This window comes from Antedon mediterranea, chromosome 1, assembly GCF_964355755.1.
Source record: "Antedon mediterranea chromosome 1, ecAntMedi1.1, whole genome shotgun sequence".
Classification (NCBI taxonomy): Eukaryota; Metazoa; Echinodermata; class Crinoidea; order Comatulida; family Antedonidae; genus Antedon; species Antedon mediterranea.
In genome coordinates, this window is record NC_092670.1 from 34668461 (window position 1) to 34692981 (window position 24521).

The 24521-nt window shown below is 32.9% G+C and overlaps 3 protein-coding genes across 9 annotated transcripts in view; 2 read left to right on the top strand and 1 right to left on the bottom strand.

Annotated features, from left to right (window-relative positions):
* The window catches only part of LOC140040321 (integrin alpha-8-like), a 45981-nt gene extending 40081 nt beyond the window's left edge, over positions 1 to 5900 (top strand). The window contains exons 28-30 of the mRNA XM_072086216.1: positions 821 to 946; positions 1409 to 1451; positions 4004 to 5900. Of these exons, the coding sequence (XP_071942317.1) occupies positions 821 to 946; positions 1409 to 1451; positions 4004 to 4008 (174 nt within the window). The 3' untranslated portion in view covers positions 4009 to 5900. The remainder of the gene's footprint in view (positions 1 to 820; positions 947 to 1408; positions 1452 to 4003) is intronic.
* A 140-nt stretch (positions 5901 to 6040) lies between these two features.
* On the bottom strand, positions 6041 to 11144 carry LOC140040514 (coiled-coil domain-containing protein 148-like). The gene is made up of 11 exons (XM_072086550.1): positions 11060 to 11144; positions 10530 to 10628; positions 9255 to 10011; positions 8742 to 8886; positions 8309 to 8515; positions 8057 to 8197; positions 7613 to 7731; positions 7056 to 7170; positions 6913 to 6963; positions 6725 to 6814; positions 6041 to 6537 (listed from the first exon to the last, which is right to left on the bottom strand). The coding sequence occupies exons 2-11, from the start codon at positions 10606 to 10608 to the stop codon at positions 6364 to 6366; spliced, it is 1878 nt and encodes a 625-aa protein (XP_071942651.1). The 5' UTR covers positions 10609 to 10628; positions 11060 to 11144; the 3' UTR covers positions 6041 to 6363.
* Positions 11145 to 11348: 204 nt separating this feature from the next.
* Positions 11349 to 24521, top strand: part of LOC140039861 (uncharacterized) — a 42642-nt gene continuing 29469 nt past the window's right edge. For 5 of the 7 annotated variants that reach the window (XM_072085629.1, XM_072085479.1, XM_072085967.1 and 2 more), the window contains exon 1: positions 19157 to 20130. In XM_072085629.1, the coding sequence (XP_071941730.1) occupies positions 20102 to 20130 (29 nt within the window). In that variant the 5' untranslated portion in view covers positions 19157 to 20101. Of the gene's footprint in view, positions 11437 to 14284; positions 14425 to 19156; positions 20131 to 24521 lie in introns of those variants that run through there. The other 2 variants (XM_072085546.1, XM_072085795.1) reach the window with 2 other exon arrangements.

Consider the following 24521-nt stretch of genomic DNA (forward strand, 5'->3'; position numbering starts at 1 on the left):
CCTTACTTACTATGGTTCTTTGTTGGCTGTGGTAATGTTGGTTGTGGTAATATTAGCTTTGGTAATCCTGGTTTAGACAATGTTGTGAGGTATTTAAAGTTTTGTTACAGCTAGTGGATGTGGTTGTGATAATTGAGGTTGTGATGGGTATGTGATGATGGTTGCAGTAATGTTGGCTGTGGTAATGTTGGCTATGGTAATGTTGGTTGCGGTAATGTTGGCTGTGGTAATGTTGGCTGTGGTAATGTTGGCTGTGGTAATGTTGGCTGTGGTAATGTTGGCTGTGGTAATGTTGGCTGTGGTAATGTTGGCTGTGGTAATGTTGGCTGTGGTAATGTTAGTTGTGGTAATGTTGGCTGTGGTAATGTTGGCTGTGGTAATGTTGGCTGTGGTAATGTTGGCTGTGGTAATGTTGGCTGTGGTAATGTTGGCTGTGGTAATGTTGGCTGTGGTAATGTTGGTTGTGGTAATGTTGGCTGTGGTAATGTTGGCTGTGGTAATGTTGGCTGTGGTAATGTTGGCTGTGGTAATGTTGGCTGTGGTAATGTTGGCTGTGGTAATGTTAGTTGTGGTAATGTTAGTTGTGGTAATGTTGGCTGTGGTAATGTTGGCTGCGGTAATTTTGGTTGTGGTAATGTTGGCTATGGTAATGTTGGATTTCCTTATACAGTAATTGATATCATTTGATTAACAATTATCAATTAATTATTCAAATTGAATGCTGGCACTGTAGGCTACTACTGATCTGGTCGGTCAATGTGATCGTGATGATTGAGTTTGTAATAATGTTGAGAGTCTTAAATAATTTGTATCCTTACAGGTGAAAACGACAGCGAACCCAGTTCAATATCTCATAAAGTCCGACGGACCGGTATGGTGGATATACGTGCTTGCGATTGCAGGTGGCCTCTTACTGTTAACGCTACTCACTCTCTTACTATGGAAGGTAAAGCAATTGTATAAAAATGAGTATTTAATCTATCTTTTTTAGACAACAAACAAATCCTTGGTGGTCCCATTGAATTATCAAAACATTTTTATACACCAACACAACAAAAGATGATACATATTTTTAAAAGTTATTGGTTGGTGGTTTACATTTTTATTTACATACTATTTACAATGAATACAAAAAAAGCGTTTAACCAATAAATCTAATGAGATCTTGCGAACTTGCTATTAAATACGTGAATAGAATTATAAACAAAAGGATTGTCGGCAATGTTTCGTGTTGTGATTTAGAGTGATCAGTCTACCAGTTTGGCTAAGCCCAAAGAATATATTTAGAGGGTGATCGGGATACTGACGAATATTATTTACAGTTTTTAGGATGTCCCTTTCATTAAAATGGTCTTTCAAATGTTTACTATGGTTTAATTTAACGACCTTTTTTTCTTTTTAATTTCAGTGTGGGTTCTTTAAAAGGAAAAAGTACCAAAGTGTTAGCCAAGGTGAAAAACTTTAAAGCACAATACGCATCTAGACTGCGTGTACACAGCACTTACATAGATATGCACGCATATACATGTGTTGCATGTGACATCTACAGCATGTGTGATGGCGTCAACGCACTACATATTTGGTTTTTATTGATATATGTATCTTTATTAATATCTTAAAGGGGTAATAATTATTAATGTTAACTCAAAATTTCCCATTTTTTTTAATGCACCAATAATTTTCTATTTAAAGGATGATAATTTTATGAGTACAGGGTACTAGGGAGAGACCGTCCTATTATTTTTTATGGGTATTTTAATTACTATTTGCAATGTAGTATCGTATTTATTAATAGGGTGACAACTAAAATTTTTTTTCTTGGTGTTTGTGACCAAAACATTATTATATGGTAATCAACATCCTGGTTACATGATATACATGACTGCACAACGTTGCAATTAACTACAAAATGTCAGATAACAAACTGCGATAAAAAAAATGGCGATATCGTGTCACAGCAAATATTCCATGCAATATTTATATGTTGCCTGAGATAAATTAAAAGCTTTAGGAGTTATTAACAGAACTGTGTTCTGCTCGAAAAGGGCTTTAATAGTGATGCAGACAATATAAAAACATCCTTCTTTTGTTCGTTTGGGATTGCCTGTTAAATTACTAAATGTTACGGTTCGTGCATGTGATTGCTGTATGCATGTATTTGTTAGCTATTATGTAAGCACACAGTAATATAAAGTAAAATGTTAACAAGCTAAACATAAGCACACACTATCTTACAATATACTGTATATATTTGCACCATTTCTATGCCAATGTATATATCAAGCCATTATATTGCCCACCAATAATTTTTTTATTTGCTAATTAACAACTTTTATTGGTAAAGCAATATTGTATATTGCTTAAAATTATGTATTATTTATGTTGAATGTTTTTAATCTGTAACCTGCTTGTATGTTTGTAATTAAAAAACAAAGTTTAACAAAAAAATATTTTTAATTATGAGTAGAAATTTAAAGAAAGAAATTATTTTGGTAATGATGATAAAAGAGGAGATTTATAAAAAGAGACAATGTGAAACTTATTCTGTGCTCCAAAACCATACTATTAGAGGAGAAGCAGTTTACACACAACATACATAGTCTTGTTTTAGTTTATGTATACCATTTATTAGTAATAATAACTCTAATCATTATTTCGTTCCTGCCCATATATGGGGTATATATAAATTTAAGAATAACTAACATACATAGGATTTCCAAGTTCAAATTTGATTTATTTTTTACCCATGGTTTATCAATTGATTGGTTATACACAATTAGACATGAAATTAGGCATAAACATCACAACCACATCTTACCCCCCCCCCCCCCTTTCTTATTTCAACCCTCCATAAAGTGGCCAGTTCTTTAATAAATGAAATAAAACTTGTTATTCCAGCTACAGCATTAACAGCTCCTCAGTCAGGTAAATGTTGAGCAATGACCTCAGCACATTGTTATTGACACTTGGTAGTCCCAGGGCTAGAACATGGTTTCCCCACCAAAAGCACAAATATTCTCCATGATCACATTTTATATATTTTACTGTTATTTGTATAAAACTGTTCAGATAGCCTATTGTCTAAACATTAAATGAAACAATTTAACTTAATCTACACATATATTTACCTTTCCTTTACTATCTCACTATACATGTTAATATAAGTATTAAACACCACTGTAGTTTTAAGAGTCAATGATTTTAATAAAATTTATATCACTTTTAAACCACATTTATAATAATCTGGAATAAAAAAAAAGAATTTTCACTAATTTAAGAAGATCCAGAGATCTAAAAATAATAATATATACTTAGTGTGTTATATATATTTTTGGCGAAAAAAATAGGGTTTACAAAGAGAATTTAGCACAAACTGTAAATGATCGTATAAGTGCCAGGTTTCAGTGCATCACTTGTTTGGGTGATGTGCAGGCCATTTATAACCACAGTATATTGATCTATGAGGTCCAAGTAATGTTAGTGTAGAATTGTATGCGCATACATTGAACAAATTACTGTATAAAGCTTGGTCCGCCCCTAGAACGTAACGCAAGGACGTAAACGCAACGCAAGCGTTTTAAACAATGACAAGTGAAGTTATAGACAGTTAGCAATCACAAGCGAATAAGCCATCGCTTGTGATTTGTCAATTCACTTGCGTTGCGTTACGTCCTTGCGTTGCGTCACTAGTGGGAACCACTTAAAGTATAGCCATGAAACACTTTATTAATTGAAAAGTACTACTTAGTGGTTGTCCCCTGAAATACAGCCAGCTATTGGCTGAGGTGCTTATTCGATCATTTTGGTATCCATATTTATGGCTTGTTTAATAATATGTGTATATTGAATAATAAACACAATTATATATTCCACATTTAATCACATCACACTTTGTATATAAGAACTCCAGATGCATGCATGTGATGCTTGTACAGTATTGTACTACTACTCCATTATAATACTCTATTATTATATTTTCTTGTTTGAACTTTAATTCCAATAGGTTGAGGACGCTTGTTGTTCTTCCATCTCATCTTCAACGTCTTTTATACAGCGACAACCTCAACTCAACATCATCTGGATATTTTCCGTTTTTTGTATATTTTATTTCTGTACCATTTCTTATGTAATTTTCATGCAATGAAAGTGGATAAAGGTCAACCCACTAAATAACTAAGGTTATACCAGAGTATGTATGTTATATTTCACATTTGTGATAAATTATTTCTTTATTCTATGGTAAGTTAAGTTGAAATATGTAATTTAAATAAAATATGCACAAGATATTCCATATCGTTTTATATAAAAAATGCCCAATGCGCTGGAGTAATGTATTTTACTGCAGTAGAACCCTCCTTTGGTACACCCCTATTAAGGGGACGCTCCTATTAAGGGGACATTTTTATGTGAAACGAACAAAGGGCAATAGATATATATTTGCACTACAATCAACCCCTATTCAGGGGACACCCCTATTATATTAAGGAGATACTTGTTGGGCCCCAGACGTGATAGAGCTTCTACTCTAATAACTTTTCTAACAATATAAATTATTTCAAAAAGCAAGTCTGTTTACTGTTCATATTATGGGTACCCTTTTGGCCAAGTGTTGTCTTTTTGCCTTACTTATTTTCGTAAGTCCAATCAAAAAGAATTAGAACTTTGCAAAATATTGAATAAAAAAAGAAAATAACTCCATAAGCCTCAAATGAGACTTTATAAGCACAATCAATTATAAAATAGTTCATCGCTGCTGCTGGATGAATATGAAATTTAAAAAAATATTATAATTGGGTGGTTTGAGGAAAACATAACATTAATTTTATATATAAAGTACTGATTTTTTTCACATTTCACCAAATAGTTTTAACAAACCAATTTTAACATGTGTCATAACAAATATTCATTTACTAAATATTTCTTCTAGAAATTTTTCTATTGTAATTGCCAAATTTTCAATATTGTAATTTTTTTAGAAAATAGTATTTTAAAAAGAAAGCACTTGTAATTAGTAAATTTGTAGAATAAGATAGTAAACAAAAAATTAGTAAATTTGTAACATTTTCTATGTTAAAATTATTTACTGTATTATGTAATTTGTTAAATATTTGTTTTAATATTAAAGAGGCTGGTACTAATATAATAGAGTATTTATTCTTCAAAATCATGGAATAATTAATTTTTGTTGTTAAACATTGTAATTTAACGTTCAACATGCTTGAGCAAACCATAGAGATATTATATCTCTATGAGCAAACTAAACTAGGCGAACCTGCTTAGTTTCATTGTGCTGTGCACAGAATATGAAAACCCTGGTTGTGCACTGAAGCATAACCAATTCCCTGCTTGTGCACTGGAGCATAACAGATTCCCTGCTTGTGCACCGCCGAAGCAGACAAAAACCACCTGCTTGTGCACTGAAACATAAACAAATCCCTGCTTGTGCACCGAAGCAGACAAAAACCACCTGCTTGTGCACTGAAGCATAAACAATTCTCAGCTTGTGTACTAGAGCATGGAAGATTCCCTGCTTGTGCACCGAAGCATAAAAGATTCCCTGCTTGTACACCACTGCATAAAAAACAAACAACTTTTTATCTGTGTTTGAAAGCATCATGAAAAATTAAAGCGTAATTGTGAATTAACTCAATCACGATGAACATATGCCTACTTTAGATTCTTTTTACAACAATAGTGTATTGTGTCTATGTGGCAGGGAAGTGGTTTTACTTGTGATCTGTAGTCATTCTTGTTTGCACTCACCCTTTATGTTAATGTTGGTTACATCCCTGCTGTAGTACAATAGATATGCAAGTAATTTTTATTTTGTCAACAGAATTTCTTTTTGTAAACATAACTGTACTGTTTTCTAATAAATGCTTATACATGTTTATTATGAATTAGAATGTTTAATTTCATAATTATGGTAATTCACATAGTAATTTATAACATGGGTTCAATGATGTAGCCAATCAGATGTGCCACATCTCCACTAACGCACTCTGACTTGTGCATTGTTTGTACAATATTGCACTATTAAAACAATAATATACATTGATGACAACCTTTCTTTTTTTCAAACATTGTTTGACCAGGCTCTAGTTTACTCAATTAGCTTACTCAAATGTCGTCATCCATACAACCTAAACACTAAATGAAATTCTTAACCAACTATAAAGACACTTAGAGAGCAAAAACCTCCGCCTAGGCATATGAAAATGATGTTCCCATAGAGCTATGTAACCAAATCGCAAGTTTGAAAGTATTTTTGGATGGCCTGGCCATATTTCCATCTCAACAAGATTTACTGTGATGTTAGCTACAAATTAATTCAATTAAAAGCATGTTCTATGAATGGTATAATCAGTATTCAGTGTGTTCAGTGGTCATAACCTGTTTCATGCCAACAGATAGCATGTCTCGACGTGGTGGTTTAATTGGCTTAATTGTGGCCAGCATCATTTTAGCATATGGGTTCTCGTGAAGTCCCGCTTTCCTGAGGGCCTCCTCCATACGTAAACGTGGGTCAGCTTGCACCTGTCAAAATTAAAAAAACAAAATTTATCTCACTTTATTTATTGATCAATACTATACTTTATTAATATTCATGAGGAAGAAAAATATGAATATTCATTAGTTTCAATATCAATCTCTATACAGTAGGTAATCGTAGGCCTGTATAGAATTAATAATCAGAATTCAAGTAGAAGACACATCAACTTACAGTTTCTGAGGTGAAGCTAACCAGATCAAATAGTGGTTTCTGCATATTGATGTCTTCTTGTACGCCGATTCCTTTCTTCGCATTTGATGCCTAAAACAAGTAAGAACATTAACAATGTATGTGAATCATTCAGGCTCCAAAATCAGTTATTGCAATCCATAGCCCAAATTATTTATTTGAATACTAACCACTGTATCTTGCATCATTCTAACTGGATCATAATCAACATGAACTTCGACCTGAAACAAAATAAGATTCAAAGGTCAATAGGAAATTGCATTTTTTGACTGCATTTGTGAGTACAATTTGTAATATTTGTTTGCGTTGTTACCTGTTGCCGTAAAGCATCCAATCGTTGTTCTCGTTTTAGATCTTCTTTTTTAAGTTCTCGTTCTTCCTCCTTCATCTTTTCTCTTTCAATTAAAAGCTGTTCACGGAACTCAACACTATAAAAAAGCAATTATTGTCTATTTTAATAATTTTCAAAAACTATAAAAACCCTTTTAACATTCCTGTTATGTTGATTCTACAGCTGAAGACAATGATGATGGTAGTTATGATCTTGATAATGTTAATCTTAATGATTATCATTATGATTATCTTGATCCTAATGTAAACTTGAGGTTAATTATCTAGATCAGTGCTAATCTAGATGATATTAAACATGTAGATATTGATGTTCTTATGATGATTTTATAGTCATCATAATTATCATTATCTTGATGGTGACCTAAATGTAATTAAACTTGATGTTCTTGATCTAGATGACATTCTGCTAATCTAGATAATAATCATGCTTATATTGATAATAATGTATAGTCATCATAATGGTCAAACTTAATAACGATTATGAATTGTTATTGATGAAGATAAGGTCAAAGTTCAAACCGTTGTTGATCGTGAATTGCCTGTTTTGCCATTTCCTCTTTAAGTTCAGCCAGTCTTTTCTCGTCAGCCTCTCTTTGTTGAGCTTGAGCTTTTTCTAATTTCACATGAAACTCATCGATCTTAATGTAAGTAGATACCAAAAATGACAAAGATGTATTATCCACCAAAAGTTCCCCTCTCACCTCAGTTTTGGGGGTTCCTCTTTCACTTCAGATTGGGGTGCCTCTCTCACCTCAGATCTGAGGTACTTCTCTCATATCAATTTTGGGGGTGCCCCACTCACTTCAGTTTGGAAGGTTCCCCTCTCACCAAAGTTTGCGACGTGCCCTCTCACCTCTGTTTTGGGAAGCCTTTTTCACCTCAGCTTTTGGGGGTACATCTCTCTCTCTCAAGGGGGCTGTATACATCAGTTATTACAACCCTCAGTTACTTCACAATACTTACCTCTAGCTTTTTAGTAGCTCTTCTCTTCTTTTCTTTCTCTAGTTCTTTCATTTGTTTCCGATGTAATTTCTCTTGATTCCTGGCAAAGATCTCAGCCTCCAACTGCAAAGCTTCTTGCTTTTGCTCATGCCAAATTTTTAACTAAAATAAAATGTATACAGTAATATATTAGTCAGACTGATTGATTCTCTGCTCAGCCCAGTTGGATATATGCCTAGAGTAGTAGCTTCTTAAAGGAATAAAGCTGGCTACCTTATCTTCAAGTTCTTGGCAAATTTGCTTCTGTTTCTGTCTGTTTATTGCCTTAATAAACTCTAACTCTTTTGCGAGACAGGCATCTGCAAACGTAGATGCTACGCGGTTGAACAACTCCTGCTTGTCTCTCGCCCAGCATTTAATCAACACTTTACGAGTCTCATTGTAAAAACGGTCACCGATAATCCATTCTTCATGGGTAACCTATATGCAAATTAAAAGAAAATACACTATGATTGTATGAAAGAAAATACACTATGATTGTATGAAAGAAAATTACAAAGCAAATAAGGAGTATTTATTTTAACCAAAATAAGAATTAATTTTTTTGTAATATAGTAAGTCTATTTTTTATTGTTTATCAAAAATAAATCATTTGAAATTAGATCAATTTTTTATAGATTATTGTCATGTGTTTTGAAAAACTTACAAAATCAGCTCTAGTTTTATGTGGGAGTAGCCTTTTCAACATGTCTAAATAGAGCGTCCTTCGGTTCGGACATGTAGGTGGGTAGCGTTCAACTGTTGATTGGAAAACAAGATGATCCTCTTCTTCCCATCCATCCATTGGATTTCTAATTTAAAAATATTTTACAAATTTTAAAAACCATAAAAGTATCATTAAAGATGTATTGTCCCCATGAAAAAATATTTTTAACAATTTTTTGTTGAATATGAAATTTTAATGTCACATAATATTTATTCACTTTGACCAAAAATTGGACAAAAAAAATACCAAATTATTTACTTGAAAAAACTGTAATTTAAAGCAAAAAATAGTCAAATTGGCTGCCAGCTGATAAGTTTTTGGTTGAATTTAATAAATTATTTGGTCACTTAACCCAAAATATTATTTGTTGGAGTTTTTTTCTACAGAAAAAAATCCCAATCTTTGATTTTCATGTTTTTAAATCAAAATAAAGAAATGTACAATTTGTATTACCCTATAATATGTAAATGTTTAGAATCCAGATCCCTCAGCTTCATTTTGTAACATTCATCTAAAACCAAAAACTGTTCCAAAACTTGTGATTTCAAATCTCCATCTGGACATTCTAAAATGTATGCCTCGTCAGGAATTCCTTCAAGGACCATTTTACTAAAGGGCGACATAACATCTTGTAAATGTTTTAAGCCTTTTAGTTCAGACTCAATACACAGCTGTTCATACCTCAACTTATCAAGAATTTCAGTTTCTTGCGCTTTCACACTATCGATAACCGAACAGATATTTTTCTGTTGAAATACTAAATTCTCGCTTGGATTGTGTAAATCATCTTCGTTTTGTGACATCCACGATTGTAGATCCTCTCTTAATGTCCAAACGGGTTCAAGTGTTGCAGATTTGAATTGTTTTAAATCGTTCTTTAACTCTTCTATGTAATCTTCCACGTCAAACATGAACATTGTAATTATAGAGTTTTCTAACGTGCCATGGTCAATGAACAAATCACAGTCGTTACTCGTCCTTTTCCGTAACGATTCAAGTCGTGTGCACTCTTTTAACCATGCCGAACAATGCTGTTTTATTAGGTTGTTCTCACGATTAGCTTTTGAAAATGAGGATAGTTTTTGCATTTTCATTAACATTAGATTTCCTGATATCTTTTTGTCAAGTGTATATGACTTTAATTTATCATAATCTACTCTAGCATATCGACTGCTTCCTAGACCTTCCTTCATTCGTACTACTAGTTTATCTAAAAAAAAAACATGAACAGTATTACCCAAATTTATAGGACAACTTGAAATAATGAATACAAATAATACAAAGATGCCCATGGGTACTGTTCACCACCACTCAGGGGCGGTAGCATGTCACTGAGGCCGGACGATGGAGGTTTTGTTTTTAGCCTTTTTTTCGACATATTTGAATGTAAGCTCCAGGGCCCCTTGGTTTAGCCAATGAGCACTCATCAGGGCGGATTCAAGGAGTGGCCCTTGCTGAGTTAAGTGTGAATAAAAGCTTCTTATTTAAAACCTTCACAGTACACTTCCAGACATTTTGATACCCCATGTGTATGGATGCGTACAATAGCAAAACAACTGCAACAAACAGTGAGAAAAATGTGTATACGTGCAGTAGCTAAAACTTGTAACATCAATGAACAATACAACAATGTACTGTATATAAAAGGTATGAATGAAAATGATAACCCAGGCCAGGAATGGAAGTTCAACCAACATTTTTTTTTCACTTTGAACGATGTGTACAGACCTGTTTTATCATCTCTTGCAATTTCTTTTCTTCCAATTCTATGATTAGACAAGAAACTTCTCATATCACGACCTGTCATTTTGTTTTGTCATTTATTACCTGTGGTATAAAAGATTTAAGAAAATTAAAAATTAAATTACACAGACAGGCCGTGTTTTATGAGTTCCATCGTTTTAAATTAAACTGCACCATTTGTCCTCTTATTCGCAATCAACTTTAATAGTTAGGCGTAGGCCTTGCCTACAATACCTCTTGTTACTTCCAGACTAGGCCTAGGATAGCCTAGGCCTAGTTGAATACCAGCCTAGTAAGGGCTACAACAAGCAAGTAAGTGTAGGCCTCTAGGCCTAGCCTACTTATAAATATAGGCCTAGCCTAGGCCTAGTACTACTAGGCCTAGGCTACTAGTAGTAGGTAAGCTAGGATATTAGCCCCCCTCTACTATCATAATCTGTCTAGTCTACCTTAGCCCTAGCTATATTTTAACTATTTTATTAATTGTTAAATCCCTTTGCTTTACGTTACGCTACCTAGGAGCTAGGCTGAGATATTATTAGATATAGGCCTAGGCGTAGGCTAGGCGCCGTATTATAATATTATTATTTTATGTTTACAGTTGCCATTTTTTGTTGCCTACAAGGGTTAGTATGCAACGCCGTTGGTGCCTGATAATAATAATACGTTAACACAGCTCTCTCTCTCAAGAAACACCCATCATGTAAAAAAAACATGATGCTGCCCTCTATACCTGTGATCATTCAAGCATACAGTAAGTACACCTGATGAATGCTTAGAACAGAATGGGGACCGACATAATAAGCACCACATACCAAAAGAACTGAGTCAACATACATGAAAAGAGATCGATTCGTTGAATGCCACTGAACCCTTTTTTTTGTGACGTGTAGTAAGTATTCTTTTCAAATATAATTTCAATTATATATTTAACACAATTACATAATATGCGTTTTTTTTATGCCTCAATAGTCTTATTATTATAGCCTAGGCCTACTAAAAGGATTTTTTTCCTAACAAGCCGTTCCTCCCACCACCACAACAACAACGAGTCTTCATATAGTTAGTAAACACAGCAGACGACCAACCTGGTGGGGAAGGTTGAAATTTGTATGACCTTCCAAGCTAATATCAAACACAACTAGGTGCTCGTAATAGTTTAATATTACACAGAATTACAGACTGTTTTTGTTTATATTTTATAAATATTATTTAAAGACACCTTCCCTACAATTTGTGACGTTTTGTAAAAATAATATATATATATTACTTTAAAAACATTAAACCAGGTCATTCCTTGTCTTAAATGTACGTTTTATGGTAAATTATGATAAAAAGTGAGAAACAATGCACTACCTAGGTAGCTCGCGGTGACTGACCTCTCGTGGACGGTCTTTAGTTTTGTAGGCCTAGCTGGTAAACATCGGTAACGTACGAACATCGTACGCTAGCTATACTGTATACCTAGCCTGACGTTGTATAGTTGCTGCATTTATAAATTGTCTTTCTATTTTTGCCAGACTCCGTTGATACAAATTCCATTTGTTTTGGCCTCGCGATCGATCGATAAGTGGGTGAATTACAGAAGAAAAACAGAAATATCAATCCGCGCGCAATGCATTTTGGGATTTATAGCAGGCCGCTATAATTATTAGAATTGACTTATTTTTCACAATTTTAACCATTTAAAGATGAAAAAAGTTATCGCAATAGGACCATATAGTATTATTTTTAGATTAAATATAGTTTGTGATCTTAAAATAGATCTAAAAAACATAGGGAAGGTGTCTTTAACACCACAACATGATGAACCATCACAACTGACTAGTTACAATAATAATAAAAAATCAAATTATTATAATGAAATAAAATTGTAGATGAAGAATTCAAATTACCGTATCCATACTTCTAAAAACTAAAGGTACAGTAATTATTGAGGGGCGCTTCCGTTTGCTAAAGGTACGGTAAAATTGCATTTATAAAACTCGTACCTAAAAATAAAACTTGTTCCTAAATATTAAAACTCGTTCATAAATATTAAAAACCTAACCCTCTAAATATTCTTAAATTAAAACCTAAAAAAATGTCAAGTAGAGAATCGAACCTGCAACCCCTTAAGCCATAGCCTCATTAGAAGGCCCACGAAGCCACACAGCTGAAAACCATTGCCATAACCGATTTAACTAACATCTATCGTGATTTAGTTTTAGCTTTTTTTGTCCTCTTTTTACAGTCATACTGCTTTTAGTTTTAATCGGTTATTATTTTGTACCTTGGCAATTGTTTATCAGGTGTCATTGGTATTCTGTTGTTCCATGCTTTCATTCTAGAGCTCGCATTACCTTCTCACTATACAGAAAAAACAAACTCACACCCCTGTTATTGTTAGAGTAAATTCTTTATGTAACAATATAATTTCTCGTTGGTCTCAACAACTAAATAAGTAGAGGTGAGCCACCACCGTTTAAAAAACTGTGGACACACCTAGTGGATTATTAAAGAAAAAGTAGGGAACAGGTGATTTCAGTAAGAGAAAAAAAATGCACTCTGCCTCTTACCACCACCCGCCTTGTGCAAAAAAACCCATGGGTTATTAAAGATTTAAGGTGTGTTTTTGGAGTAGATAAAACAAGAGAGTCAGTTTCACAGCGAAGACCTTTTCCTACGCTCACGCTAAGGTCAAATTTTCTTTTGCAAAATTTGCAAAAGGTCGCCATTTTTTTTCCCGCAAAATTGAAAATTCTTTAGAAAATTTTAAAAACCATGAAAATGGCTAAATATTTTGGTAGATACATCAAAATAAATATATAGGTTGTTGTCTTGTATTGTTTTTATTTTTATTCATTCCAAATTATTGATTAAAATACAAATAAAACACGACCGCATTAAAATATGTTAGGCATATCTTCTGTGGCCTGATGCGATACCAGTTGCCACGGCCATAGCCTATAGGAGGCCTATTCAATGGTTGACTATATGCCACAGTCGAGTCATGTATGATCGGCGTCAGGCCTCTATCAATTATCAGCATATGCAGCCTGCCTGGATAAAGTTTTTATCACAAACAAAAAATTATTTTTGCAAGTTTTGCGAATGATATAATTTTTTTTCCGCAAATTGACAACTCCAAGCTTTCGTTTTGGGACATGAATTGAGATTAAATCCTGCAGATAAAGAGTGCTTTTAAAGTAAAAAAACACCACCTCCCATTTTTAAACTTCAGATGTACTGTATGTACAGTATTAGCCATTGACATGAATCTCAAAAATCATGACACACCATCAACATTCATCTTGTATGATGTACAGTATAACTATACTGTATTAAATAGGTGAACAGACGATCGGGGCCAAAGACGATTTTTTTAGGTTCCCGGTGTCTTAGGTGTTGGGACCGATAGTCTTAACATTGGGCACAATGGCCAAGTGTATCGTTTGTAAATCCGTTCCATAGTTTATAATTAAGTTCTCTGCAAACAATGTTTAATTGAGCCCAAATGTTTACAAAGTTGGGCCGCGAACGTCTTTAAAAAAGCCCGATAGCCTGGCCCTCATCGTCTGTCAATCATTAAATAACATCCAACGTTGGATTGTATGATCTCTGTAATGTTTTTATTCAAACACAGTATTAAAACTGTTCTGATAATCAAATGTGTATATATAATGTAGAGCTACTAGAAAGATACAAAATTATTGTTAAATACAAATAAATGTTAATAATCTTTTTTATTCTAATTATAGGACTTTGATTGAAATAAGTATTTGAACTTATTCTATACACTTGAGATATGAATCAGTTGCTAAAACTAAAGGAATCAGTTTTTCACTTTTAATTTTCAAATTGAATTATAAATTATGGATATTATGGATACCAATGCAATGTGAGTACTATACTTTCATTTTCAGTTTTATTTTTTTAGAAATAATTACTGTAGTTGTCTTTTCTTTTGTCATTTGACTTGCACTCTTATCGTATATATATCCAAATTCCCTCACTTGCACTGATGAAGGGCTAGTGTTGCCCGAAAGCTCTGCTAACTTTTGATTTAGCTTTTCGCTTTTTTTTTTTTTTTGTATCTCCATTGAGATCCAGCCACTGATACCCACAGCATTGTCATTTTTTTCAGTAATTTGCCTTTGGATTTATATATATATATATATCTCAGTTGGGCAACTTTTTCTCATTCTCACAGATTTCCTCATCTTTTTCCTCAAATTAATTAATTAAATTTCAGTATATCACCGGGCGGTTTAGAATTAATGTTCATTGCCTGATGTGTTTATATAAAAGTATCTCTTCGGAGATCCCGCCTCGTGAATAAAAATACTGAAAGATGAGGGCGTATCAATTTGATCTCTGGTGCGCGTGCTGTTCCACTGTACCACGCCGAGAATGTTAAAGAGTCGCTATCCAATCGAGTTTGAACAATACCATGAAAGCCTCAGTTGTATAATGGTTAGGACGTCTGCATATCAAGCAGGCGGTCCGAGTTCGAGTCTCGGTTGGGGCGACTTTTTCTCATTCTCACAGATTTCCTCATCTTTATCGTTTCTAATTAATTAAATTTCAGTATATCACCAGGCGGTTTAGAATTAATGTTCATTGCCTGATGTGTTTATATATATAAAAGTATCTCTTCGGAGATCCCGCCTCGTGAATAAAAATACTGAAAGATAAGGGCGTATCAATTTGATCTCTGGTGCGTGTGCTGTTCCACTGTACCACACCGAGAATGTTAAAGAGTCGCTATCCAATCGAGTTTGAACAATACCATGAAAGCCTCAGTTGTCTAATGGTTAGGACGTCTGCATATCAAGCAGGCGGTCTGAGTTCGAGTCTCGGTTGGGGCGACTTTTTCTCATTCTCACAGATTTCCTCATCTTTATCGTTTCTAATTAATTAATTAAATTTTAGTATATCACCGGGCGGTTTAGAGTTAATGTTCATGCCTGATGTGTTTATATAATATCTTTACGTACTGTACTGTGGAATAGCTTAGACAAAGCCTGTGGTTATAGGTTAAACAATATAACAGGAACATAGTGTTGTCATTCAACAAAAATGCATTACAATATTTTTACTAAAACCCTGAAGCAGAGGAGGTTAATATGTTTAAAAAATTATTTTAGCCATATTCTTTATATTTTTCAAATGAATATTAATGAATTGGGTCATATTTTGTACTGTTCATAAAGTACAGTAGGAACTTCATTATCTGTAAAATACCATTTTCCAAACCTCCATGGCAATATACTGTACAGTACTGTAGCTACCATTAGGGGCCCTATAGTCTTTGAATGATACATGACCTTTCCCTCTAGACACCCACCTGACACTCCTCCGCAATTGCTTTATCTCACAACCACACATGGCTACATCACATCCCATGCCCCTATATAATACTGTACATTATTAAGGTATAATACAGTAGGCTGTACACAATAATTTTGCTGTTTCCAAAATTCATGGTGATTGGAATCTGTCGCATAAAAGTACCGAATTATTAGATATTTTGAAGAGGATTTTGGAGGTAAACCTACAATAACAAATAATCCATATTTACAGTTAATAATGCATTGTATTGTAATACTGTACAGTATACAAAGTACAGTATACCTGTTTGAAAGCATCAATCAATTTAGATTGTACTATACAGTACTTTGTTATCTGTATGATTCTTATCATTCTCTTACAAAAGAGTTTAAAGTTCTCAACTGTATGTAGTTATAGTATATAGAGCAAATTGTGACATTTACTTGAAATTTACAATAAAGTCTATAAAAGGTGATCTTTTAAAGGAAGTGCTGACAAACTTAAAAGAGTGTATTTCAAATAACCCATTTAACCCAAATATGGAGAGCTACATAATTTATTTGTCCCCAAATTTTGACATTTGTGATATCCACTAAAGCTCCAGTTGTTCCTTACTTCATTTTGCACTTCAGTAGTTCTCCAAGGCCCCTATTGTTCGACCGCCTTCAGAAACGACTAACTTGTGAAAACCTCACAAATAGCTGTTAAATCATGTGAAACGTTTCAAAGCATCTGATAAGCATCTTTCTACCGCAACCTTTCAATCGGAAAAATATTACCTTTTAAAGGAATATCTAAAACCTGATGAAATGGAACATTAGATACGGCTTGTTATCAGCAAACAGTGTATAATTTTGACACTAAAATATTTTCTTAATGTTGTTGTCTATTTCATGCCTTGCTTACCTGGACAATTGCCATATTCTCCTCAAAGAGCGAGATATACTCGAAATGTCTTCATAGACACTGACTGATAGTTTTTTGACATTTGCAGAGTATTCCTTTTTTTTTGGTCTTGTGTGAGTTCATCTCACGTTTATTTAAATTCTCATATCATTAGTGAATATATTATATACATATAAGTACATTTGTGACAATTACAAGTAAGTGTTTAAAGTAGTTAAAATACAGGTATATTTACATAATAAGATGATTGAATTCAGTATTAACCATATTTGTTTAATTTTCATTTAAAATTTTAGATACAATGTTAATTAAAATGTAAAAATGAAAAATGGCGGTAAAATACATGATTTTTCGTTAAACTATCTTATTTGTGATCTTTGCAGAGTATTTCTTGTTCACTGTATGTTTACAATGAATTTATCTTTATTTTGATCCCTTTACCCAAACAAAACAAAACTACAGTATGTACACATAATAAATCAAATTATATGTACAGTAACAATAAAAATACATATAATCATGCATTAGAATAAAATATACTGTACGTAGACATAACGCAAGGTAAAAGAATAGCAAAGTAAAACTGAGAAATGGTTATCTCTGTTTTAATAGCCCTCTTACGTTTTTTTTACTGGTTGACTAATTGAGACTTTTACATGGAAAACATCATATTTACAATGAAGGGAAGGAGGTTTAGGATACAGTGTCTACTAATTAGATAAAAGCAATTAACCTTTATACTTGATAGCAAGAACTACTACAAGTGATATTAAGGAAAAATTCAATTACAGTTCTTTTTATACTGGTTGACTAATTGAGACTTTTACATGGAAAACATCATATTTACAATGAAGGGAAGGAGGTTTAGGATACAGTGTCTACTAATTAGATAAAAGCAATTAACCTTTATACTTGATAGCAAGAACTACTACAAGTGATATTAAGGAAAAATTAAATTACAGTTCTTTTTATACCAACCATTGAACCAGTTTTTAATAAATGATTGATAGTATTATTTTTATTTCAAGTCAAAATATTGTAAGCAATCTATCGCAATAAAAACTATCAATGTGCCATCACACACACATTGTCACAGCAGCAATAATTGTTGCTTACCTCATCAAATGATCTATGAGCTGGTCTTGTCTGGTACAGTACTACTGGATAGAAAAACAGTTATACTACAGTTAATACTAGTATAGTACTACAAATTAAATATTTTAAATTTAAATTGATATTTATTAATAATAATAATATCTTGGATTTATATAGCGCCTAATGTTGTGAAGCACTGAACATTAGTCATTTTTATGGAAACATACAGTACTCCCATAATGCAGCTAGTAATCAGCGCAAAGTCGTGTCTTGATTTAACCGGTACCCATTTAAGTACACCTGGGTAAAGAGAGGCAAACGTAAGTAAAATATCTTGCCTAAGGATACAAGCAATGCGGTGAGAGTTTCGAAACCGCCATCTGATGATCAGTAGTCGAACGTCCAACACACTGCGCCACTTGCCCTTAAAGCTCAGGTACAGGCATGAATTTTAAATAGTTCAGTAGTTAGGTAGTTAACTATGTAATAACATGTCTGGTGACTCCCTAGATGGTGAAAAAAGATGGTGGATATACGGTGGATAATTTTTGCTATAGCATGAAAATAAAAATCTGAAGTTGAATAAAAATATCAGAAATGTAATATTCAAGTTACTGTATATTACCTATATTTAGTCATCTGATAACATTTTTTACCACACCGTTTATTTTTCATAGCTTTTTTAAATTCCTCTCTATTTACAAAATTTGTGTACAAAAGAATAGAGATTTTACTGTGTAATTTGAACTATCCCCCCACTGATAAGAAAGTGCTTATTTTCAAAAAGCTTGTGTAACACAAATAAAATCCCAAAAATTATGAAACATAGGGGAAACTATAGATCGATAATTATTGGAATGTATGATCAATAGAAATTTTTTGCCCGCACCTGGCCTTTAATAAGATTAATTATTAAGAAAAATGAATTGGTGGTTAGTAGTACAGTACTGTATGTCTGAAGAAAAAAAAATTATACCTGTACCTGATTGGTTTTTCATTTGCTGTGACAGTTGATTAAAAAAAGGTTGAAACATTTCAAACTACAAGTTTAGTTTTATTGGTGCTACTTGGGCATTACTGTACTATTATTACATTATTAATGCTCTTATAACTGTATGTACAGTTAAAAGTACATATTTTAAGACCTTTTTTTGTTGTGATATATTTGTTGACAAAAATATTTGGAGATTATACAGTAAATCATTACAGGGTTGACATTGGACTTGTGGAGTAAACATGGAATGTAGGTAAAAAGAAACCTCAAATACGCTTGATTACCTTTTCTGTGTGATCATATACCACAATACAAACCTATTCATGAAAGAAAAAAGGTCTTTTGAAAACTAAAGAAAGAGCTTGTATGAGGTAATAAAAGAATGTCAGTATTGAATATTTGTTCAAAGCTACCTGATAGTTAATTCCTTAAGTACACCCCTCATTACAGAAGACATTCTGTTCTAACAGATTTTCTATCTATTGACTTCACTGTGTATTCTTAATATACTTTGTTGTAATCTGTCAAGTTTAACTTGTTTTTAAATTTGGATTTACGATTTTTAATCTCATCGGATTGTTCCTTTGTATTGTGTTACCTACCTGGATGTTTACCAATCACACCTGTTGGGTTAAATGTTATATTCACAGCTTTTATACATCGCTGTGTGTTATAGGTGGTATGCATGTTTAAAAAGTGTTGTCTATTTGCCATATTTAACTAGAAAAGTGGGCACAGTTTCTTAGCCTGAGACAGAACCACTAACACTAGGTTTATTTATATGTTACTGAGAGTTAGCACGATAGAAAACTCTAGAATACAGGAACTTGTGTACTTTTCAACTGAGTAAAGAAGTGATATTGTGGACAATGCTTTATTGAATATCAACTGTGTAGGCTTGTGCCTGGAACGGTTCATCATATTTTAAGCTTTATCCTGCTAACAATCTGTTGAGATTTTTACTTTCTTTATATTTTTGAATGACTTGACCTATTATTATTATTGTGGATAGTTTTCTACAGTGGAAATATAATGTACTGTACATTATACACAATTTGATATCCATCCTGGAAATCTTCACTTATGTTAACCTATCAGCTTCAAGGAAGGAATCTACGTATAATAATCTGTGAATAATCACCATTTGTCTGTAAAACTTTTCAAGATAATTGCTTGTGTGATTTATGTGTCGTTTAAGTAACCTTAACGTCATATTATTCCTGACGCTTGTTATTACTTTTTATTAATAATGCCTGGCAAAGGACTCAAATCTAGACCGTAAGTATAATTTGTTAAAATAGAATACAATGAGGGGAATATTGTACAATTAAAGTACGATTGAAACCATTAATGTAAATGTAGTGGATGGTGTTGTGTGAGCTACTGTCACTATTACAAGTAGTGTCCAGACTTTCTTGAGTATAGGTACTGTACTGTATACTAGGTCGTTCCATGTTTTTAGCTACATGTGTTTTAATACAATTTTGGGTCAATATCAATACTGCAGTACTTCTTTTAATAGTCAGTCAAATTATACTGAAAATATATAACTAAATATAGTACTGTATCTTTTGATTAATAGTAAAATATATAGTACAGTAAATTGAATTCATCATCAGCAAATCCCAATGGAATTTAAACCTATAAATCTCAAATGGACCAATCATTTGAAATTTAAGGTAAAATCCTATATAATTTTCTACAATAAGTCACTGTACATTACGTATTACACATCATTCTAATCGTCATCTGTAGAGTTCCCTATTAGATTTTTTTTATTTTTAAAGGACCTGACTCAGTCATTGATTGCATCCTGTCCGTGGGGACTACGTGTACAGTACCTGCGTGGCTAATTTCATTTTCTTTATATTTGGATATAACAACAGGAATTTTATATAGTAAACATGTGTTCACATTGGTTGAGATAAGCATATCCTGAAAATAGAGCTGTTTATCTTTCCAACAAGATTCTCTATAAGTCTAGTCACTGACTTGAAATTGTAATATTGTGGTATTTTGATTATCTTCAAAATTACATTAAATAGTTCTACAGTTACTAAAATTTAATATCTGCTTATTGTGTGTAGAATCCTAATAATACTGTACCTGGTTTCTAGTTTTAGAAATCCCATTCACTGACTGATATTATTACGATTAGAATGGTATTTGGCCTATAGTTATACACACGATCGTCCACCGCCGTGTGGTGTTGGGTACACCTGACTACACACGGTGTACATTATTTGACTAGTATATAATCAGTTGATTATAGCATGGACCTAGTGTACACACGTCATGAAATAATTAGATGCTAATTGAATACGATTTTCTATGAAGACGTGCGCCCTCTTTAAAATTTTGAAAAAGCATTGTTTTGATGAAATATAAACTGCATCTTATACATCGGCGATATGAAAAATATGGATATTTTACTCTCAGTAGGGGTGTGTCTTATACACAGGTGCGACTTATACACAGGTACAATTTATACAACAAAATATACGGCAATCTTTTCCATTGTATTGCTCTTTAAAGTTTAGAGACCACACTCCACTCCATAAGACATGATGTTGAAGCAATTACTGCTCATAATGCAATGAACTAATAAAAAGTGAAATATTTAAGGGAAATATCGCACTTAAGTTTGAACTTACTACTACATTTTTTTTATCACATGTTGTTTTTTTATAATATATATTGTAGGTCAGAATTAAGTTCAAATTGGTACAAATCACATCTCCTGTAAATTTCATTTCCTAGCTAATCATTTCCTTTGATGTTTTATTACTAATACTAATTGAAAATGAGTGTTCATAGACAAGTTAATGAATGATTTAGACAATGCTATAATCAGAAAATTTTGAAAATCCGGTGTCCCCCCACTTGCTTACAGTAGTAGGTCAAATTTCAATATGATGGGATGAGATATACTGTAAGAAATGAATGAATGAATCCAGAGAAGAATTATTCTTTCCATGAGTACGAGTCGATATGCAAGCTTGGAAGACACAATTATTTTGAAGGGATAGAGGCAGAAGGAAAAGATTTTATAAATGATTATTGAATTTCATTTAAATAGTCTTTTAATTAAGAAATTCTAAACAGTACCTAATACTGGCCAACTTGGTGAAGCATCATATTTTCATAAGACATCATTTTTCAAAACTCCTATGACTTCCCACACAAACAGTTTAGATGTACAGTAAAGCTCTGTCTACATTATCAAATTAGTTTGACAAAAAAAGTTTGATGTGCCCAAATTTGATAGCGATATGCCCAAAAGTATAGTGGTGATATGACATCATCATGTCCATATATGGGTAAAACACATTTTTTTACTCGGGGTACCCGAGTTTAGGACTCGCTCATCTTCTCTTCCTCCTCCTCTTCTTCCTCTTCCATCTGGACACTATTGAGCAAAGTTTCAAGTCCTACTAGTTCTTTACGCGTCTTCGGACGGCTCTGAAACATGGCATGCATCTACTAGGGTAATAGGTGAACAAAGCTATATAGAGAAAATGTTCATACTTCGACCGGATGCAGAATTATGACATAGTACCAATTGAAAAAAGTGCGATTTATAAAGTACTACTCCTCCCTCCCGGAAATAGCAAAATAGCACTTTGAGATTTCATAATTTACCATAATTATGCCATTTCCGATTATGTGACGTAACTTTTCGGAATATAGCCGTATTTGGTAACGAGGTTATTGATGTGTATGTGACGTTGCATTCTGTCTTATGACGTCTTCTTTTGCTGTACCCTGAGTATCGCACATTCCTGCTTGGTTGTGATTGTGTAGACAGAGCTATGGAACTACTGTATCAAGTTCCCTGAAAATTTTGTATGTTTGCGTACTGTACAGTAATTAGTATATATTCGGTTTATTTCATGCCCATCTTACCTCAATAAACAGTATGTAAATTACCATTCCATATAGTTGAATAGTTGTGTACATATATTCAACATTGTTTACAATATAGATAATGTTAATATTTTTATTATATTATTGCTGGTTGGTGAGGTTCAATATGAGGGACAGTGAAGGTCATTATCATCGGCATGATAGTTGTCAAATACAGTAAACTGTATAATGGCAATACTACTGTGTAATAAGCCTAATGATTAAGAAATCACTAATTTACATTTTAAAAGTACATTAATATTCAAGCAAAACATTGTATGTGCGCAGAGTGGGGATATGGTAACTAGAGGTCTCATACTGTATAGAAGTAATTACAACTTTAAAATTAACAAATTGAATTTGCAGTGTGTTTACAGTAGGTTTACTTGCACCTAATATCATACATCAGGTATTGGGGTTGTGGACTTACTGTCTATAGACTACTAATACCACTACTGGTTTGTGTAGTCTATATCGTGCCTAGCTTACATGTATAATAGGAACTCGTTGTATAGTATGTACAGTGTACAATTCTAACACTTGGTATCATACGACGTAACGCTCTGACGTTACGAAAGAAAGTATATTTATAAAAAAATAAGTTAAGTATCTGAGAGAATTAGGGAGATAAGCGTTACTTATTTGAAGGAAATTAATCAGAATTAAGTTTTAACATTCAATAAGTCACATGGCTGTTTTTAATTAGAGTTTAATTGATTTTATATCTTATTAATCAATGTTTCCTTTATCATCGTAGACAAATTAAAAAAAAAAGTGTGATTTATTTTTTTATTTACTTTTGAATATAAAAAAGATACAGATAAGATCCACCTATCCAGAAACATTTTTATGGGCTTTTACATGGTAACCAAAGTACTGTAGATCTATCCATTTTCTTATTATCAGTATCATAAAGAAAATCTGTAATATGTTTAGGTTTAGGGATACTATAATAATAATAATATCCTGGATTTATATAGCGCTTAATGTTATGAAACCTCTAATCACTGAACATTATTACCCAGTAATTTTTTTTGGATCAAACATGTATGGAAACATACTCCCATAATGCAGCTAGTAATCAGCGCAAAGTTGTGTCTTGATCTAACCGGGTACCCATTTATACACCTGGGTGGAGTGAGTAAATGTAAATAAAGTATCTTGCATAAGGATACAAGCAATGCGGCGAGAGTTGGATTGGAATCTTGGTCTCGCAATTAATAGTTGAACGTCCAACACACTGCGCCACACACAGTATGTGTATAGAGCAAGACCTGTTTGTGTTCACATACAGTAGGTACTGTATTGTTATTTTAGTTATACAATACTACTGTAATATTGCTATTTTCAAGATGTTATATTCTTCAGGACAATTAATCTCATTTTACTATCTATAGTCAGGCCCGTAGCCAGAATGCATTGCTGGTAAAAGCGGGGTTCGCGCAAAAGGGGGGTTTAATTTCATATTTGAGATGTCTTTGTATTGAATTTGCAATCAATATTTGATTACATTTTACATAGTACTGCGTTCTGCATACGATAGACTGTAAGCTGTGGAATTTACTTTATGAGTCACTATTTAATATTTGAAGTTCAATACATCTTATTGATTTCTTTATTTTAGATTTTTGAAAGGCCTACTTTCATTTTTAATATGATCATAGCCATTTTTATTTTTTTCAGAGATAGACAAATACCTGTATAAGAATGTTTGTTCATGATTAGTAAATAAACTTAATTGTAATTACTAATTAATAAAAAAA